The 21119-nt window shown below is 43.8% G+C and overlaps 1 protein-coding gene across 3 annotated transcripts in view; it reads left to right on the top strand.

Moving 5' to 3' along the window:
* The window catches only part of sbf2 (SET binding factor 2), a 521046-nt gene that overhangs the window by 174394 nt on the left and 325533 nt on the right, over positions 1-21119 (top strand). For all 3 annotated transcript variants that reach the window (XM_073049581.1, XM_073049580.1, XM_073049579.1), the window contains exon 3: positions 1356-1493. In XM_073049581.1, the coding sequence (XP_072905682.1) occupies positions 1356-1493 (138 nt within the window). The remainder of the gene's footprint in view (positions 1-1355; positions 1494-21119) is intronic.

The raw sequence follows: 21119 nt of genomic DNA, 5'->3' as shown, positions 1-21119 counted from the left end.
ACATTTACATGGCTGTTATAGTTGATACTCTGGTTGGCATGATCAACAGTATATTACTCTTGTGGGCCCGCCCAAGCAGCAAAAATAGTAAGGCACTGTCATAGATTCATGGACAATTCAGAAATCTGATGGTGGAGTGGAAGAGATGTTGAGCATGTGTTTTCAGCCTCCTGTACCTCTTCCCTGAAGTTAGTAATGAGAAGAGGGCATGTTTTGGGTGATGGGGGTCTTTAATAATGGATGCTGCTTTTTTTTTTGGAGGCTTTGCATTTTTAAGATGACCATGATAATGGGGAGGCTCGTGCCCATGATGGAGCAGGCTGAGTTTATAGCCCCCTCAAACTTTTTATGATCCCTGTGCAGTAGTCCTTCCATACGTGGCAGTGATACAATCAGTTAGAATGCTGCGCATGGTGCATCTGTAGAAATTTGCTAGTCTTTGGTGAGATACCAAATCTCCTTAAACTTCTCACTGGTGGCCCTCTTTGTAATTGCATCAATACGTTGGGCCTAGGATGGGCTTCAGAGCTATTGACACCCATGAACTTGAAACTACTCACCCTTTCCACTGCTGATCCCTTGATGAGAACTGGTGTGTGTTCCTTCGACTTCCCTTTCTTGAAGTCCATACTCAATTCCTTGGTCTTACTAACTTTGAGTGCAAAGTTACTGTTGTGACATGACTCAACCAGTAAATCTATCTCACTTTTATTTGCTAGCTCGTCACTAGTAGAAGTTCTGCCAACAGCAGTGGCGTCATCAGTGAATTTATTGCTAATAGTTGTAGAGGGAGTATGAGCAGTGGGCTAAGCACATAGTTTCCAATCCAAGGCCGAGATGTTATCAGCACCCTTCATTGAGTCCTGATGCAGGCTCAAAACATCGATTCTACCCTTTTCCACAGATGCTTCCTAGCCTGCTGAGTTCCACCAGCATTAAGTGTGTGTTGCTTGGATTTCCAACATCTGCAAATTTTCTCTGGTTTGCGATCATTTCAAGATTGTTTTGCTGGTTTCTCAATAAAAGTTCGAACATACTCTTTGACTTTGGAACTTTGTGATTGGATTGGATAGTGTAGTGTAGATTACAGGATGAACCCCCCCCCCCCCCCACCCCCCCAAGCTTAGTCTTTTAGCGGTTTTAGTATGTTCAAGTAACCACTACATGAGAAAAGATTTGTACTGAAAGAGAAACTGTGTTTACAAATGGCTGCATTATCCATGTGTTCATATTTTTAATTTTTATTATAAATTGCTTGACACGTTTTAATATATTTAGTTTATATTAAAACTTTTTTGTAGTTAGGAAATAAAAAGTTGTATCCTAATTAATTGTAACATTATCTTTATCTTTAGTTTTGTCAACCTGCTGGCTGGCAGCTGTCTACTGAACGAAAACAACCCACATATTTTGTTGTGGTTCTGACTGACATCGATTCGGATCGCCATTATTGCGCATGTCTAACATTTTATGAAGCAGAAATTAATCTGCAGGTAAGTACATTTAAAGATTTTCTTATTTAGTTTACTTAAAAGCACAGACAGCTGAAAATACAACCACTGCCACTGGTGTGGGGAGACGTGTGTTTGTGCTGGAGGAACGGTTAGTTAGCACTGTGGGTACATTTAGGAGATGGAGGATGACAATGAATTCCAAGATAACAGAAGATGACAGCAGCAGATGACAGATCCATAACATGGTCTCCAAAAAGCTCATTTGAATGATCTGTATACAAGTCAGACATTCGCAAACTAGGGAGGACCTGTATGTATGATGACAAAGGAGTTGATTTTGCCTGTGCGGACATGCCAATTCCAGTAGTCCTATTCTCACTCTTTAATTCCCTGTGACACTACAGATGACACTCTCATTCATGCTCTTACACAGCCCTTTGATTCTTCTTGCCATAAACTAACTCTAAGGGGTTATTATGGTAGCCAGTGAATCTAGCAGTGTGTCTTTGGGATGTGAAAGATAATCAGAGAACATGGAAGAAAGGCAAGCAGTTACTGAGTATGAATGTGAACTGCACAGAGATTACCCAAGATGGGTTCAAACACAGGCCCCTGGAGCCATGAGGCAGCTGCATTGACCCGTGCACCACCATGCTGCTCCACATGCTGAGCAAGACAATTCTGTTGAATGCTCTGAAGCCTTACCGTTATAATTTCTAAAGGTACAGGTCCATGAAAAAGTTTGTGAACCCTTTGTAATTACCTGGTTTTCTGCATTAATTGCTTATAAAATGTGGTCTGATCTTCATCTAGGTCACTATAATAGACAAACAATTGTACTACTTCTAGTTAATACTGACAGACTACTACCAGAGCTTGGTCTTCTTAAGAAACATCTGTTTATATGCACCATGCTACGATCAAAACAACTCTCAGAGGACGTTAGAAGAAAAATTTTAGAGGTTCATGAAGCTTGAAAAGGCTACAAAAGCATTTCTAAAGGCCTGAGTGTTCATCAGGCCACAGTAAAAGACATTAACTAGAAAAGACAAAAACTAGAAAACTCAGTACTGTTGCTACTCTCCTTAGGTGTGGGCTTCCTGCAAAGATCACATCAAGAGCACAATGTGCATTGCTGAAGGAGGTGAAAAAGAAACCAAGTGTAATAGCAAAAGACGTGCAGAAACCTCTAGAACTTGCTAAAGTTTCTATTCATGTGCCCACTAAGAAAAACACTGAACAAGAATGGTGTTATTGTTCTCCAAAATAAAATTTGCACATCTCAAGTTTGTGAAAGTCCACCTGAATGTTCCATAATGCTGCTGGGATAATGTTCTGTGGACAGATGAGACAAAAGTTGAACTTTCTGGTAAAAATGCACATTGCTGTGTTTGGAGGAAAAAGAGCACTGCACACCAAACCTCAACCCAACTGTGAAGCGTGGTGAAAGGTGATGCTGCCTGGCCTGCTGAGTTCCTCCAGCATTTTGTGTGTGTGGATCGTGGTTTGGGGCTGCTTTGCTGCCTCAGAGCCTGGACAGCTGCCAATTGTTGAGAGAACAATGAATTCAAAATTGTATCAAGACGTTTTACATGAGAGTGTTTGGGTAGCGGTCCATCACCTGAAGCTTTCTAGAAGTTGGTTGATGCAACTAGACAATGATCTGCAACACAAGAGTAAAACAACAACAGAATAGTTTTAAAAAAATCATTGTTTTGGAATGGTCAAGTTAGAGTCCAGACCTTAACCCAACTGAGATGCTGTGGCATGACCTCAAGAGGGCTGTTCATGCAAGCTATCCCAGAAATACTGATGAACTGAAAGTTTTATATGGAGGATTGGTCTAAAATTTCTCCTTGCTGTTGTGCAAGTCTGATTAGCAGCTACAGGAAACATTTGGTGGAGATTATTGCTGCTAAAGGAGGTTCTACAAGGGTTCACATACTTTGTCCAGCTTGTACTGTGAATGATTAAACAGTGTGTTTAATAAAGGTATAAAAAGCACAACTGTCAGTGTGTTATTAGTTTAGGCAGTGTTTGTCTATTTTTGTGCTTAGATGAATATCAGACCATATTTTATGAGTAATTAATGCAGAAAATCAGATAATTGCAAAGAGTTCTCAAACTTTTTCCTGCAACCGTACATGTTTGAACTTGGGTCTCATTGTGTTAAATACATTTCAGCCTTCTAATTACCTGCTGCTTTATCTTGATGCCATCATATGATTCTTCAGTTTCTTATGTGCATAAAAAGCCCTGTGTATTTTGACATGTTGAATCATATTTTAAAAATATTTTGTCAATGCTGCCTCCCAAGTGTACATCTGAAATTTTCAGACATTCTCAGTTTTTTAAGTCCTCTATCTCCAATTTATATTGGAAATAGCACCAGGTACATGCAGATGCAGCTCCTTAGAGACAGTGTTAGGGAACGGGACTGCAGCTTGGTGACCTTCGGTTTGTTAGGGAAAGTGAAGCAGTGATAGACAAGAACTACAGGGAGATAGTCAATCCAAGGCCACAGGAGACAGATAAATGGGTGACTGTCAGGAGAGGGAAGGGAGAACGTCAGACAGTGGAGAGCACCTCTGTGGCCATCCCCCGCAACAGTAAGTACTGTTGGGCCAACCTACCTGGGGGAAGCAACAACAGCTGTTCCTCTGGCACTGTGGTTCAGAAGGGCAGGAAGCTGAACAGGATTGCAGCAGAAATGGGACTCTGTAGTTAGGGGGAATGTATCCACAATATCCTGAAAAGTAAGGGTGAGCAGCCAGAAGTCGTGGTACATATTGGTACTAATGACGTGGGTAGAAAAAGGGAGGAGGTCCTGAACACAAGACAGGGAGTTGGGAAGAAAGCTGAGAAGCAGAGTTTGAAGGGTAGTAATCTTGGGATTGCTGCCTGTGCCACATGACAGTGAGGATAGGAATAAAATGAGGTGGTGGATAAATGTGTGGCTGAAGAATTGGAGCAGGGATTCAGATTTTTGGATCATTGGGACTTCCTCTGGGGCAGGTGTGACCTGTACAAAAGGGACAGGTTGCACTTGAATTCCAGGGGACCAATATCCTTGCAGGCAAGTTTGCCAGAGTTATTGGAAATGGTTTAAATTAATACGGCCGAGGGATGGGAACCAGTATGATAGAGCTGAGGTTGAGTCAGCAAGTAGATGATGTAATATGAATGCAAGGAGGGACAGGCCAATGATTGGGTACAGCTGCAGACAGAGCAGAGAGTTAAGTTGTACCACAGAGGCATAATTCATAAGGACGAAGAGTGCATTACTAAAGGTGCTGTATTTAAAAGCACGTAGCGTTTGGAACAATGTGGTGAAATTTTGGTGCAAATAGAGATTGGTTGGTATGACGTTGGCATCACTGAATCATGGTTGAAAGGTGGTCATAGTTGGGAGCTTAACATCAAAGGATCAAAAGGACCTGCAGGACGGCATAGGCAGTGATGTGGTTCTTTTTGATAAGAGATGGAATTACATCTTTAGAAAGAGGTCAGAGAATGTTGAATGAAACCCAATTTCCCTCAGGATCAATAAAGTATGTCTGTCTATCTTTGTGGATGGAGTTAAGAAACTGCAAGGGTAAAAGAAAACATTATGGGAATCATATATAGGCCTTCAAATAGTAGGCGAGATGTGGGGTTGAGATTGTCAAGGAAGCTGGAAAGGCATGCATTAAGTGTAACATCGCAATTATAATGGGGGACTTCAATATGCAAGGGGATTGGGAAAATCAGGTTTGTGTTGGATTGCAAGCGAAGGAGTTTATTGAATGTCTATGAGATGGCTTTTAAGAGCAGCTTGTGCTTGAGTTTACTAGGGAAAAGGCTATCTTAGATTGGATGTTGTGTAATAACCTAGATCAGGGGTCGGCAACCTTTTTGCCTCTGTGGGCCGGATCGCATATTAATGAGTGGACGGTGGGCCAGATAAATGCCATAAAAGAACTTGAAATATGGGAATTATCCATTTAAATACATCTAGTTATGTTTTGCCTCAAATTAATGATTAATGCATGTGTAGTCACGCGCAAAGCGCTACTAAAGAAAACACACGGAGGCAGAGAGAGCTGAACTCAGAATGACTTTACTGATTCAAAATCGTGCGATTAAATCTCCCCTCCCATGGGTTCCTACGACCCAAGGGGTGGACGTGACGTCAGACTGTCCCCGGAAGGTCCGCCCTGAGTGGGCTGCACGCGTGTCTGCGGCTCCTGATGGCGGTTCGAGTCCCGTGTGTGTGGGCTGCCCCCCCCCCCCCCGAAACGTCCATCGGGGGAGTGGAGCCCTCAGTCTGTGTGGCTTGCCTGGGTGGCTGGCCTTGCAGGCGTGGTGCGGTTACCCTCATTGGCTACCCAATGTCCAAGTGTGCCAGTTTGAGGCAGTGCACTGTAAAAGTCTCTTCCCGGCCACCCACCTCCACGACACACATAGATCCGTTGTGCCGGATCACCTTTAAAGGTCCTCGTACGGCTGCTGTAGAGGTGACCTGTGCATGCCCCTGCAAATAAAAACATACTCACAGTCTCTGAGGTCTTTAGGGTGAAGGATGGTGTGGGACCATGCCTGGAGGTCGGGACTGGTGCCAGGGTCCCTACCTTGTCCCACAGCCTCGTTAGCACCGCTGCTGGAGTTTCTTCCGAGCCTCAGGCCTTTGGTACGAACTCGCCCGGGATCGTCAGGGGGGCGCCATTAGAACAATTCCGCCGAGGAGGTGCCCGGGTCCTCCTTGGAGGCTGTGCGGATGCCCAGTAGGACCCAGGGAAGCTCATCTGTCCAGTTGGGGCCCCTGAGGTGTGCTATCAGGGCCAACTTGAGATGCCGGTGGAATCGCTCTCCCAAACCTTTGGACTGGGGATAGTACGCTGTGGTGTGATGCAGCTGGGTGCCCAGGAGCTGCGCCAGTGCTGTCCACAAACCAGACGTGAACTGCGCCCCTCTGTCGGAGGTGATGTCCGTTGGGAGGCCGATCCAGTTGGCAATGAGCGCCCTGGCGCAGGACTCAGTGGACGTGTCTGCGAGTGGTATGGCTTCTGGCCATCTGGTGAACCTGACTACCGTGGTAAAGATATACCTGGTGCCCCGGGAGACTGGCAGGGGGCCGACGATGTCCACGTGGATGTGTTGGAACCTCCTTTGCGTCGGCTGGAACTGCTGGAGGGGAGCCTTCACGTGCCGCTGGATTTTGGCGGTCTGGCAGTGTACGCAGGTCCTGGCCCAGTGTCCAACCTGTTTGCGCAAGCTGCGCCAGACGAATCTGTCCGCTACCACCTTAATGGGCGCCCGGATGGACGTGTGGGCCAGGTCGTGCAGCGTGTCGAGCACTCGGCGCCTCCATGCCGCTGGAACCACGGGTCAGGGTTTGCCGGTAGACACGTCACACAGGAGTCGATCCGCTACCGGGCCGATGAAAACGTCCTCCAACTGGAGCCCCAAAACGGTGGTGCGGTAAGCCGGGATCGCGGTGTCCGACCATTGTGCTTCTGCCAGTGCTGTGTAGTCTATTCCTGAGGATGATATGCCTACTGAGTGGAGGCAGGGGTGAAACAGTGTGTCGGCGACAACGTTGTTCTTCACAGCGATGTGGCAGACATCCGTGGTGAATTCAGTAATAAAGGACAGGTGCCTCTGCTGCTGAGCCGACCATGGGTCCGATACCTTGGCCAGTGCAAAGGTGAGGCGCTTGTGGTCCGTATACACGGTGAACTCCCTTCCCTCAAGGAAGTACCAGACAGCCAGGTAGAGCGCTAGCAACTCTCTGTCGAAGGCGCGGTACTTCACCTCTGTTGGCCGTAGGTGCCGGCTGAAGAAAGCGAGTGGTTGCAACTGGTCCTCGACGAGCTGCTCCAGGACTCCGCCGACTGCCGTGTCGGAAGCGTCGACTGTGAGTGCTGTGGGTACATTGACTCTTGGACGCACTAGGAGGGCCGCCTTCGCCAGCGCCTCCTTGGTCTGCTCGAACGCCTCTATGGACTCCGCATCCCATGCCACTTCTTTGGCCTTGCCGGCCATCAGGCTGAACAAGGGTCTCATGATGTGGGCAGCTGCTGGCACGGACCGATGATAAAAGTTGACCATCCCTACGAACTCCTGCAGGCCCTTGACTGTGCTGGCCTGGGGGAACTGGCGGATGGCCTGGACCTTGTCTGGTAGGGGAACTGCGCCATGTCGGTTGACTCTGTGGCCCAAGAAGTCGATCTCTGTCAGCCCAAACTGGCACTTCGCCGGATTGCTTGCCAGTCTGTGGTTACTCAGGTGTTGGCAGAGCTGGCGCAAATGTGCCACGTGCTCTTGGTGCGAACTGCTGGCCTCCAAGATATCGTCCAAGTGAATGAAAATGAAACCCAGGCCGCATCCCACCGAGTCCATGAGCCTTTGGAAAATTTGGGCTGCATTCTTGAGACTGAAAGGCATCCTCAGGAATTCGAACAAGCCGAATGGGGTGATGAGGGCTGTCTTGGGCATGTCGTCGGGGTGCACTGGGATCTGATGGTATCCCCTGATCAGGTTGATTTTTGAGAAGATGGTCACTCTGTGCAGGTTCGCCATGAAGTCCTGGATGTGGGGTACTGGGTACCTGTCGGCGGTTGTGGTGTCGTTGAGCCTTCTGTAGTCTCCACAGGGCTTCCATCCTCCTGCAGACTTGGGCACCATGTGCAGCGGGGATGCCCACGGGCTGTCTGAGCGGCGTACGATTCCCATCTCTTCCATCTTACAGAACTCCTCCTTGGTGAGGTGGAGCTTGTCAGGTGGGAGCCTGCGAGCTCGGGTGTGCAGAGGCAGTCCTTGCGTGGGGATGTGGTGCTGCATGCTGTGCTTGGGGTCGGCTGTGGAGTACTGCGGGGTGACTATAGAGGGGAATTCTGCCAACACCCTGGTGAATTTGTTACCCGAGAGGCTCACGGAATCCAGGTGGAGGTCTGGTAGCTTGGCTTCTCCAAGCTGGAAAGTCTGGAACGTCTCGGCGTGGACCAAACGCCGGCCTTTTAGGTCAATCAGGAGGCAGTTGGCTCGTAGGAAATCTGCCCCTAGTATTGGCTGTGACACCACTGCCAACGTGAAAGTCCAAGTGAAATGGCTGGACCTGAAATGCAGTGAGATAGTTCGTGAGCCGTACATCCGAATACTGGTGCCATTTGCAGCGGTAAGTTCAGGGCCTGGGACTGTGTTATGAGTGTCCATGTTCGGGGGGGGGGGGGGGGAGTACACTGACTTTTGGCCCCAGTGTCTGCCAGGAAGCGCCACCCGGAGTGCCGGTCCCAGAGGTACAGGAGACTGTCTCGGTGGCTAGCCGTCATAGCCATTAGCGACAGCTGGCCCTGGCGTTTCCCAGAAAAGCACATGGTGGATGGCAGTGGCGCACGCCTGAGCCCCATCTTTGGTGATAGAAACACCATTGTTCCGAACTTTCGTCTTTTTCCCCCGTAGGGCTCGACGGCTTTGGTTGCGGGGCCTGGGCTTTGGGGCGCGTGATTGCAGCTAGGCCAGTGGAGGCTGCTCCATGTTGCTTGCTCTGTCAAAGGACGTCTGCTTTAGCCACGACCCTACGTGGGTCACTGAAATCCTCACTCACAAGGAGGAGGCGAATGTCCTTTGGCATTTGCTCGAAGAACAACTGTTCAAATAAAAGGCACAGCTTATGGCTGTCCATGAGTGCCAGCATATCATTCATGAGTTCGAATGCCGTGCGGTCACCCAGGCTTTCCATGTGTAGGAGCCGCATGGCCCGTTCGCGATGGGAGAGTCCAAAGGTACGGATCAGGAGCGCCTTAAGCTTAGTGTATCTGTCCTCCATTGCTGGCTGGCGTAGGAAGTCGATGATCCGGCCTGCTGTCTCCTGGTCGAGTGCGCTGGCCATGTAGTAATACCGCATGGAGTTGGCTGTAATGTTTTTGATATTGAACTGGGCCTCAGCCTGCTGGAACCAAACATGAGGCTGAGTGGCCCAAAAAGTCGGGAGCTTCAAAGAGACTGCGCTGTGCGAGTTGCTTGAACTCATGACTGGTTGCTGAGTCGCCGGTTCCAGATGCCGTCTGGAATGTCAGGGTCACCAATGTACTCGCGCGCAAAGCGCTACTAAAGAAAACACATGGAGGCAGAGAGAGCTGAACTCAGAATGACTTTACTGATTCAAAATCGCGCGCTTAAATCTCCCCTCCCATGGGTCCCTGCAACCCGTGGGGCAGACGCTGACGTCAGACTGTCCCCGGAAGGTCCGCCCTGAGTGGACCACGCATCTGCCAGCAGCTCCCGATGGCAGTTCGAGTCCCATGTGTGCGGGCCACCACGCGTGCTGGAAAATCATTTGTGCTTAAGGTTGCCTACCACTGACCTAGGTTTTATTTGTCAGCTTAAAAGGAATCTTTAGGAGGCAGTGATCATAAATGATTGAATTCATCCTGTAATTATAGAGGGAGAAGCCCAAGTCAGATGTATCAACATCCAATGGAATAAAGAGAATTAGAGGCATGCGAGAGCAGCATGCTCAGGTGGATTGGAGGGGGTTACTGACGGGGATGGAGGCAAAACAATGATTTTGAAAACGCTGGCTTCGCGTAAAAACGATAGGCGTCCTTGATGGACTGAATGGCCTAATTCTACTCCGATGTCTTATGGTCTTGTATTTCTCTTATGTAACATTGAAGTTGAGTACACTAACAACAGCGCATGTACAAATATGCTAATACTGAGAGTTTAGTCAGGTGAGGTCCACGTTAAAGAGCATTGATCATGCTTCTGGAGTACACCACCACCACCAAATAACATATTTCAGAATTCAGCAGAAGTGTTATGTTAAGTGTTATTTTTAGGGCTGTCAGTGATTTAAGGTAACCAAATTCTCATATTAATTTTATTGGCGATATGAGATTTCTATTTCTGCCTGCAATGTTGAATGGAGCTGATACTTTATTATGCTTGGTGGTTTGATTGTATTTCTTTGAAGTAATTGGTCTAATTATTTGAACTTTCTCCTAGAAGCTTTATTGTTAGAGCAGGTTAGCTCTTGGGAATATAATGGATTCTAGTTAATTGCGTCATTGGTTAATTGGTGCAGTGGCTTATTTGGGGCAACTTTTAGAGACAAAAACTAATCAAGAAAATAGCTGGGATTCCCTTTGTTTATTTGGAACATTATGCTGCTTAGTTTGAATAGGAGCTTGTAACCAAACGATTTCTAATTTCTATCAGTCACATTCACTAATGTGGCTGTTAGAGATTACACCTTGCTTGGATCGAACACTCTAAATAACGTCAGTTGCACATGTTTATGTTCAAAAAGCTGTGATTTTTGTCATTGACAGTTGGCAAGAAATAAGCTGTATGACAATTCAGAACTGCGGTTTCAAGCATTCAGCTTGGAGATGCCATAAATGGCTGTGAGTGAAAATGAAATGATTTCACTACTCCAACAAGCTAGGAACAACAAAGAATTTGAAGTTATCGACCATCATCTTGAATGTTACAATGAAAATGAATATTTAGAGGATGCAGTCGTCAAAAGCATTGTATGAAAAAGCATTGTTTATTATCTGCACCAGGTAGCTTCACTGATTTTGTTCATTTTTTAGTCAATCAGAAGATCGTGCATAAATTCTTTTGTTAATAACTATCAGGGACTAATGCTCAGTTTTATAGTGCTGTAGTAGTATTGGCTGTGTTCTAATTTGTTATATATTCCATTCAAATACACAATTTCTTAGTTAAACAGTAGTTCATCTTTTTAACTGCTTCCATTAAACTTTGCATATTTAGGGCAGCTGTTTAATTGGGCCAAAATGTATTGGTCCCGATGTGTTCCAATTAACCAGAATCCACTGAAATTGAAAATATGACACTAGATTCTGATCTTAAGGTGAAAATTGACTGAATATAGAACAAACATGCAGGAACAGGCTCTTCAGCCCACCATGATTTTTTAAAAATTTATTTACAGTAAGTGGGTATCACCAGCTTACCCATCCCTAGTTGCCCTTGAGATGGTTGTGAAGAGCTTCCTTCTTGAACCTTTGCAGTCAGTGAGGTGTAGATACACCCACAATGCTGTTAGGGAAGGAACTCAATGATTTTGACCCAATGACAATGGAGGAACGGTGATATGTTTCCAAGTCAGGATGGTGAGTGACTTGGAGGGGGATTTCTAGGTGGTGATGTTCCCAGGTATCTGCAGTTCTCGTCCTTCTAGATGGTAGTGGTGATGGTGCTGCCTTAGGAACTTTGGTGTGTTGTTACAGTGCATCTTGTAGATAGTACACACTACTGCAACTGCTCGTCGATGGTGGAGGGATTGGATGCTTGTGGAAGGAGTACCAATCAAGTGTGCTGCCTTGTACTGGATGGTGTCAAGCTTCTTGAGTGTTGATAGAGTCGACCTCATCCAGCGAGTGGTGTACATTCCATTGCACTCCTGACCTGAGCCTTGTAGATGCCGGCAGGTGAGTTACATGCCGCAGGATTCCTAACCTTTGACTTGCTCTGGTAACCATGGTGTTTATAATGGCTAGACCAGTTCAGTTTCCTGTCAGTGGTAACCTTCAGGATGTTGATGGTTCGGGTTTCAGTTATGGTGTTGCCATTGAATGACAAGGGACAATGGTTAGAGCCTCACTTGTTTAAGGTAGTCATTGCTTGGCACTTGTGTGGCTTGAGTGTACTTGCCACTTGTCAGCCCAAGCCTGGATATTGTCAATACCTTCAAATCCTTTGTTGTTCCTAACTTGCTTATGGTGTCAATCTGTCTGCCACTGGTCTGGATTCTGGACTGTCTTCCTCTATTTGCTGCTTGTGATGTTTCTGTCTGAATGCCGCTTAACATTGCTATCATAGCTGTTTCTACTACCTCCCTGGCAGCACGTTTCAAGTGTCTACCATTCCTGCAGTTTAAAATAAAATCTTCCTCAAAATCAGAATAATGTTTATTATCACCGGTATGTGTCATGAAATTTGTTAACTTAGCGGCAAGTTTATATGCTTCTATCAGGTTGCCCCATGGTTTCTGATACTCCAAGAAAACAATAAAAGTTTGTCTGAAGCAAAATGGAGGAAATCAGCATGAGAGGCAGCAGCTAATTGAAGATTTAGGTCAAGACCTGGTAACGAGACTGAGTGTGTAGAGTGGAGTATGGAGAGGTGACAAGGAAAGGTGAGACAGGAGCTGATGCCCATTGAGTGGATGAAGAGAGGGCAGATTGGCAGATGGAGCCAGGTTGGGGAAGAGGTTGATAGCAAGTCAGAGTGTTAAGTGGAACCACAGTGGTGGGGGGGGGCTTGTGAAGGAATGAATGAGAGGATCAGAAGGAGTGAAAAAGGAACATTTTAAAAAGGTGTGTTTTCTGAAGTAGGCAAATTCTATGTTGTAAGCTACTCAGGTGGAATATGTACTGTTCTTTTATTTGCTTTTGTTCTCACTCTGGCAGTGGAAAATGCCAACAACATTATTAGGTACTGGTATTGGGAAAGGGCATTGAAGTGGCATACAACTGGGAGCTCAGGATGGCCATTCTAGATATATTGGGTAGGTGCTTTGCAAGGTGGTTGTTTACCCATGTAAATGAGGCCACATAGTGAATGCCATATGCTACAGACAAAGGTGGAAGAAATGCATATACATCTGTCTCACCTTGAGGGGCTTTTTAGGTTCCTAGATAGTGGTGAGGAAGGAGGTGCTAGGGCAGGTATGCAACTTCTCCTTATAGCTTATGCACTCCAATCCAGGAACATTCTGGGGAATCTCTTTTGCACCATTTCTAAAGCCTCCGCATTCATTTGCATGTCAATCACAAGTTTTAAAGTACATTTATTATCGAAGTATATAGTATACAACCCTTAGATTTGTCCTTCCACAGGCATTCATGAAACAAACACCCTGGAACCCATTTAAAGAAAATATCCAGCATGCGTGATGGGGGGCAGGGGGCAAATCAAGCCAACAAAAATTGAGTGAATAACATACAGAGTATTAAACATCAAACTGCAGAGTGGCCCCCCAAAAAACTCCAGAACTGACAGCCAGTGAGTCAGATCAATTTGGCACACAGTGCTCATAATATGGCATATGCAGAATGTTATTCAGCTGCAGCACAACTTACCACCCTCGGTACTTACTGCCACAGAATACCATACACCTTCCTGATCACTCGTCCACTTGTGTTGCCACGTGTAGGGAGTTTTGACTTGGACCCCAGTATCTCCCAAAGTTCCTTCCATTGTATACTTTCCTCTTACATTTGACCTTCCAATGTGCAAAACCTCTTTCTTGCCTGGTTAAACTCTGAATGCCATTTCACTGATCAAAGTTGCTATCCCAAGGCCCCACCAATCTCCTCCCTCAGAATGTGGGAAGATCCCATTGGGCCCTGGGATGTAACTACCTTAATATTTTTCATGCTACCAAATATCTTACCCTTCTTAACATCAATGTGCACTAGAATATTAACATCATCTATGTCCTCAATAATTCCCAATGCAATAAACTCAGTGAGGACTTCATTCATGTCCTCTGGCTCTAGACAGTATTGCTCTTGTTTATTCTCGCATGAACCTCATTTAGATAGATAGATACTTTATTCATCCCCATGGGGAAATTCAACATTTTTTCCAATGTCCCATACACTTGTTGTAGCAAAAGCTAATTACATACAATACTTAACTCAGTAATAATATGAAATGCATCTAAATCACTAACTCAAAAAGCATTAATAATAGCTTTAAAAAAAAGTTCTTAAGTCCTGGCAGTTGAATTGTAAAGCCTAATGGCATTGGGGAGTATTGACCTCTTCATCCTGTCTGAGGAGCATTGCATCGATAGTAACCTGTCGCTGAAACTGCTTCTCTGTCTCTGGATGGTGCTATGTAGAGGATGTTCAGGGTTTTCCATAATTGACCGTAGCCTACTCAGCGCCCTTCGCTCAGCTACCGATGTTAAACTCTCCAGTACTTTGCCCACGACAGAGCCCGCCTTCCTTACCAGCTTATTAAGACGTGAGGCGTCCCTCTTCTTAATGCTTCCTCCCCAACACGCCACCACAAAGAAGAGGGCGCTCTCAACAACTGACCTATAGAACATCTTCAGCATCTCACTGCAGACATTGAATGACGCCAACCTTCTAAGGAAGTACAGTCGACTCTGTGCCTTCCTGCACAAGGCATCTGTGTTGGCAGTCAAGTCTAGCTTCTCGTCTAACTGTACTCCCAGATACTTGTAGGTCTTAACCTGCTCCACACATTCTCCATTAATGATCACTGGCTCCATATGAGGCCTAGATCTCCTAAAGTCCACCACCATCTCCTTGGTCTTGGTGATATTGAGACGCAGGTAGTTTGAGTTGCACCATATCACAAAGTCCTGTATCACTTCTTGTTCACTCCGCCTTGCTTAATCTTCCTCAGAGGGCTCATCTAGCTTAGAAAGCTGAAATCTCACATATACTTTCTTTTTAAATTTGACTTGAGTTTTCAATTTTTAAAATTATCTTTGGATCCTGAAACTTGTTACCATTATCTTTCATCCTCCTAGGAACATGCTGGTTATGATCTCTTTTTCCAAAGACACCTACATGTCAGATGTTGATATACCCTCCAACAGCCACTTTCAATCTACTTTTTCTAGTTCCTGCCTAATAATATTGTAATTAATCGTCCCCTAATTTAGCTATTGCATCCAATCATGTCCTTCTCCATAATTATCTGAAAACATGAAATTTTGGTCACTGCTCCCAAAATACTGTCTCACTTTCATCTTTTGGCTAAGCTCATTTCTCAATATAACGTCTAGTGTGAACCCATCCATAGTAGGGTTGTCTACATATTGTTTTAAAAAATGTTCTTGGATGCATCTAACAAATTCTGCTTCATCTAAATCTGCTGCATTAACAGAAGCCTGGATAATATTGGGGAGGTTAAAAATCATTGATTTCAATAACCCTGTTGTTTTTACATCTTCCCATGATATGACTGCTTGTCTGTTTGCCTGTCCTCCAATGATTATTGGGAGGCCTTTTGTATAATCCCCATCATAGTGTTTGTCCCTTTCTTATTTCTGAATTTCACCCATATGGCCTTGGATAAGCCCTCCAAGCTGAAGTTTCATGGAGTAATTTCAATGGTTCTGCTGATGCTCTGAAAGAGTGTGTGTGGCTGGACAGTATGATCAAGCTGCTAAGGAACAACCTGATGTGCCTTATCATTCCAGTATGACAGCACTTGGCCAAGGGTCTAACTACAAATCAGGCATTTGTAACTGGGAGACAACAACAGGACTTTAAAGATGATCTCACAGTCTGTTGAAAAGTACTCAGCTCCATTAAAAATAGTACATTTTAGATGGAGAAAAGTAAATACAATTCCCAGAGGCTACAATCCCACTGTTACTGAAGGTGCTACAATTACAGATGGTTAGCCATAACATAGCTTTTCAGTCAGTCAAATGTTAGTAAATTCCAAATGTCCATACATTTTCATTATTCTTCAATAGTGCATCTTTTGACAGCCATTTAATAACTCATTACATTGCATTAAAAGCGATATATGCTAAGGTTGAAATGATAATGTCTGAATGTTTCTTAGTGATTTTATATGTTAAGTGTTTTTCAAATGTAAACCCATACAATGCCAAAGTTACATTTTGAAATTGACAAATTATTCCCAGTATGATTGTCCTTTTGCAATTGCCCAGGAATTTTGGCATTGTGGTAACCTTTGTAGATTGCTGTCATTTCCTATTTTTGCTGGACAATCAGTCTTATGGATATCAGTTGTTGAACAGTTAAAGTTCAAGGTTCCTCCAGTCAGACTCCAGAGTTATGAAATTAATAGATAACGAAGAAGTACTGAATTCCATTCTGCTAATCAAATGGCCTGGCAGGCTCTATTGTTGTCCTTAATTTGCATGAAAAGAATATCTCACATGAACACATGAGCAACAATCATAATGATGAACATGTGCAAGCATGCAGTCAGAACTATGACTTAATTAAAAAGAAAATAAATTTACAAATCTTTTAAGCAATACACGTCAACTTAATAGACGGAAATTTTAAGTTAGAGGCATTGCATGAATTTGAGCTAGTAAAACAGAAAACTTGTAGCTGGAGGTTAAATTGCAGAGCTTGGAGGACAGGGTTCAAATACAGTGTCATTTATTTATAAATTATACAATGGATGTTACTTGTCAAAAGCACATTTTCCATTATTTAGTTATTTACCTGGGAACTAATGAAAAATATTTCCAACTTTTTTTGCTGTGAGTCACCTTCCATTGAAGACAGGCCGTATAAAAAAAAAACAAGAATCTATTCAAAATCATTGAAACTTGTCAGAACATTGGAATGTACTTCATAAAACAATCAGATAAATAGTTGCTTGTGTCAGTGAGAACATATTTCTTATACTGTATTTAAGTTCTATATTTTGAATGCTTAAAGCATAACCAAAAAGTAGCCAGTTTAAGAATGAGGAGAACTTGGAAGTACCAAGAGGGTAAATTTCAGCTCATAGTCAGTTTGTCTGCTGCCCTTAATGTCATTATTACTCTCAAATTTTCTTCTGGTTCAATTCAGACTCTGCAAATGCCATAGTCAAGCTTCTTTCCATCATAAGTGTATTACTTACAGGATATTTTCATCTTTCCCTCTCTCCCTACTTTTACCATCATGGAGGCTACATGGAGGGATTAGACTGAATTGTTGGCTTTTCTTCTGGTGTAGAGATCATAGACTGGTCTCTCACATCCATGCATTCTTTCTTTGAACAGCCACCTGCAGGAATTGCAGTTTCTGTAACAGATTCTTTGAATGAGCAACTCAGGTAATCCCTAGTAGCAGATGTGTTGAGTTTTGAGATTTCGTAAACTATATTGAACACTCCTTCATCCAGACTATTGGAGATTAAGCTGGCTGTTAGCAGTGAGGAATGTCTGGTTATTATCTGCATTTTGACCTGGTAGGAACTTGAAAAGCTTCAGAAGTATACTACATTGTGAACCAGGTTTCCACCAGATCTCTAATAGAACCAGACCGTTGGGATAATAAAAATAGTTTTGCTGTTGGAATGTGCTTCATTATGGCAAAGCGATTTGCATGCTGTTTATCTTTCCATTTTGTAAGGCACGAGCCTTGGAATTTTCACAGCTGGAAGACTTGGAAAAGGAACAGCTAATGGATCTGGTTCAGAAGAAAAGCATAGAGGAATGGTAGTGCTAATGGTAGTGCTCAAAAACAGAGATAATTAATAAAAATCTCGCTTGAAAATCCCTTAATCTCCCAGTGGATCAATAGCTCCTTTTCCTTCCATCTTAAACATACCTTTTCAATTATCTCAAATCATGTTTATATTAATTAAGGTATGTAGAGCAACATCTGTCGAAAAACAAATGCAGTACACCAAGCCTTCATTATCAGTGAAGGATAAGGGCATGAACTTCCAGAGGATAACAAAAATGTTGATGCAACTAAGATCCTCTCCTCTTGATCCTGAATAAGCACATGTATGCCCCATGTTTCACAGGCTTTCACAGTGTTAGTCATAGAGCACTACAGCACAGAAATAGGCCCTTTGACCATGCTGAACGGTTATTCTGTCTTATCCCATTGACCTGCACCTGAATCACAGCCCTCCGTACCCTTCCCATGCAAGTACTTATTCAAACTCCTCTTAAATGTTGTAATCAAACCTGTATCCACCACTTCTGCTAGCAGCTCATTCCACATTCACCTTATACTCTAATCTATTAAACATTGATAAATAGATTTAAAATTGTTAAATGCTGAAAAGAAAATGTCATGGCTACTAATCTAGTTCTATTGATTTCACTGAAACTTACCAGAATTGATTGATTTTGAAAATTGCTGTGTCTGCTGTGTAATCAAAGATAGCTCTCCATTAGTACAGTGTGTAGAAGACAAGTGGTCTAGAACCTGAAGCTTATTTATATAGACAATAAGTTCTCAATCTGTATATCAGAATTGCGTTTAATACCACTGGTATACGTCATGAAATTTGGTAACTTTGTGGTAGTAGTTTAGTGCAAGACATGCTAAATATAGAAAAAGATCAATATATAAATTATAGTAAGTATATATGTATATTAGATAGTTAAATTAAAAATAGTACAAAAACGGGAAAAAAGTGAGGTAGTGTTCATGGGTTCAATGTTCATTTAGAAATTGGATGGTAGATGGGGGAAACAAATATTCATGAATCACTGAGTGATGTGCCTTCAGGCTTCAGTAGCTCCTTCCTGAATGTAACAATGAGAAGAGGGCATGTCCTGAGTGATGAGGGGCCTTAATAATGGATGCCACCTTTCTGAGGCATCGCTCCTTGAAGATGTGGATACTGTGGGGGTTAGTACCTGTGACGGAGCTGACTAATTTTACAACTTTCTGCAGCTTCTTACAATCCAGTGCAGTAGTCCCCCATACCAGATTGTGATGCAGCCTTTCAGAATGCTCTCCATAGTACATCTGTAGAAGTTTTCGAGTGTTTTAGGTAACAAACCAAATTTCTTCAAACTGCTAATGAAATGTAGCTGCTGTCTTGCCTTTTTCGCTGCATCAATATGTTGGGACCAGGTTGGATCCTCAGATCTTGATAACAGAAACTTGAAATTCCTCACTCTCATCTTCTGATCGCACTGAGGATTGGTTCGTGTTCCTCGTCTTATCTTTTCTAAAGTGTATGATCAGCTCTGTAGTTTTACTGACGTTGAGTGCAAGGTTGTTGCTGTGATAGCACTCAGCTTACTGATATATTTTGAGCCTGTACGCCCCCTCGTCTCCATCTGAGATTCTGCCAACAATGGTTGTATCATCATCATCATCATCAAGTATATAGAGAGCACTTGAGCTATGCCTAGCCACACAGTCATGGATTTAGACCATATATGTCAAACTCAAGGCCCGCGGGCCAAATCTGGCCCGCGGTGGAATTATCTTTGGCCCGCGAGATAATATCTAATTACTATTAAAGCTGGCCCCAGTAATCGAAGCGCCTATGGCGTATGATATGGCTAATGCTGAGTTTATTCAGGTACCAGGTTTTCAGGGTTTTTAGTGTTTATTCGGCAGTCTTGCTCGGGAGTCTTCTTCATAAGAAACGGAATTTGTAAAGTGAAACACTTTGTAGTTATAGTAGAGACTGAGACACATGAGAGCAGGCTGAAAAAACGGAGGCAACGAAAGCTGCGTTCGCATGCGTCCGACTGATCCGGCCCGCATGAAGCTGCATTTTGCTCAATCCGGCCCGTGACCTAAAATGAGTTTGACACCCCTGATTTAGACAGAGTGGAGCAGTAGGCTAAGCACACATCACTGAGTACGCCAGTATTGATTGTCAGTGAGATGGAATTGTTATTTCCAATCTGCACAGATTGTGGTCTTCTGGTTAGGACGTCAAAGATCCAGATGCAGAGGTCCAGGTTCTGTAGCTAATCGATCAGGACTGTAGGAATGATGGAGTTAAACACTGAACTATAGTCAATGATCACCTGGACAATACAAACACCCATGTCAGGATGCTGTTCAAGGCCACATGAAGAGCCATTGAGTTTACGTCTGCCATAGACCTATTGTGGCAATAGGCAAATTGCAATGGGTCCATTTCCTTACTGAGGCAGGTGTTGATTCTAGCCATGACCTCCTCTCAAAGTACTTCATCACCATAGATATGAGTGTTACTGGATGATAATCATTAAAGCAGCTCACATTCCTCTTGGAATCTAGTATAATTGATGCCCTTTTAAAGCAGGTGGGAACTTCTGACAGTAGTAGTGAAAGGATGATAATATCATCCTGGCTGAATCTGGCATCAAATTATTCAGCTTCTGATGTTTGTGTTCTGCATCCCTTGTGAATTTTTAATTTATCCCATCATTTACAATGGGATGTGGTAGGACCTTTTGTCAGTTATGGGATTGCTTAGCTCTGTTAATTAATGTTGCTAATTTCTTTTGGCGTTGGGTTATTCTAGGTCACTAGCAATGTGATTGATTCTTTAATAGACCTTTGGTTTGCCTAACAAGCTGCTTTGCTATATGAAAACGCTTTGCTCTTGTCAGCAGAACCAATATATTAGTATGGATTTGGTAGCAACAATGTCAGTGAAATCATTCTCTGACATTGTACTCCGAAGTTGAGGTCTTGCAAATGTCTATTGATGTAAGGTGGTAGGTATTCTAACTGGTTGCATCACCACATGCTGTGAAGGTTTCAATGCACATGATCTTAAAAAGCTACAGAGGGTTGTAGACTCAGCTCACTTCATCATGGACATAATCATCCCCACTATCAAGGATATCTTCAAGAGGTGGTGCCTCAAAAAGGTGGCATCAATCATCTGGAACATGCCCTCTTCTCATTACCACCATGATGGAGGAGGTACCTGAAGACCACACTCAATTATTCAGAAAAAGCTTATTTCTGCTCCACCATCTGATTTCTGAATGGGTCATGAATACTACTTCATTATTACAAATAAGAGCGTATCTGCAAATACTGGAAGTACAAGCAACACACGCAGAATTCTTGTACACCAGTCACTGAAAGTAAGCATGCAGGTACAGCAGGCAGTGAAGAAAGCTAATGGCATGTTGGCCTTCATAACAAGGGGAGTTGAGTATAGGAGCAAAGAGGTCCTTCTGCAGTTGTACAGGGCCCTGGT

This window comes from Hemitrygon akajei, chromosome 6, assembly GCF_048418815.1.
Source record: "Hemitrygon akajei chromosome 6, sHemAka1.3, whole genome shotgun sequence".
NCBI lineage: Eukaryota > Metazoa > Chordata > Chondrichthyes > Myliobatiformes > Dasyatidae > Hemitrygon > Hemitrygon akajei.
This window is presented reverse-complemented; position numbering and strand designations above follow the sequence as displayed.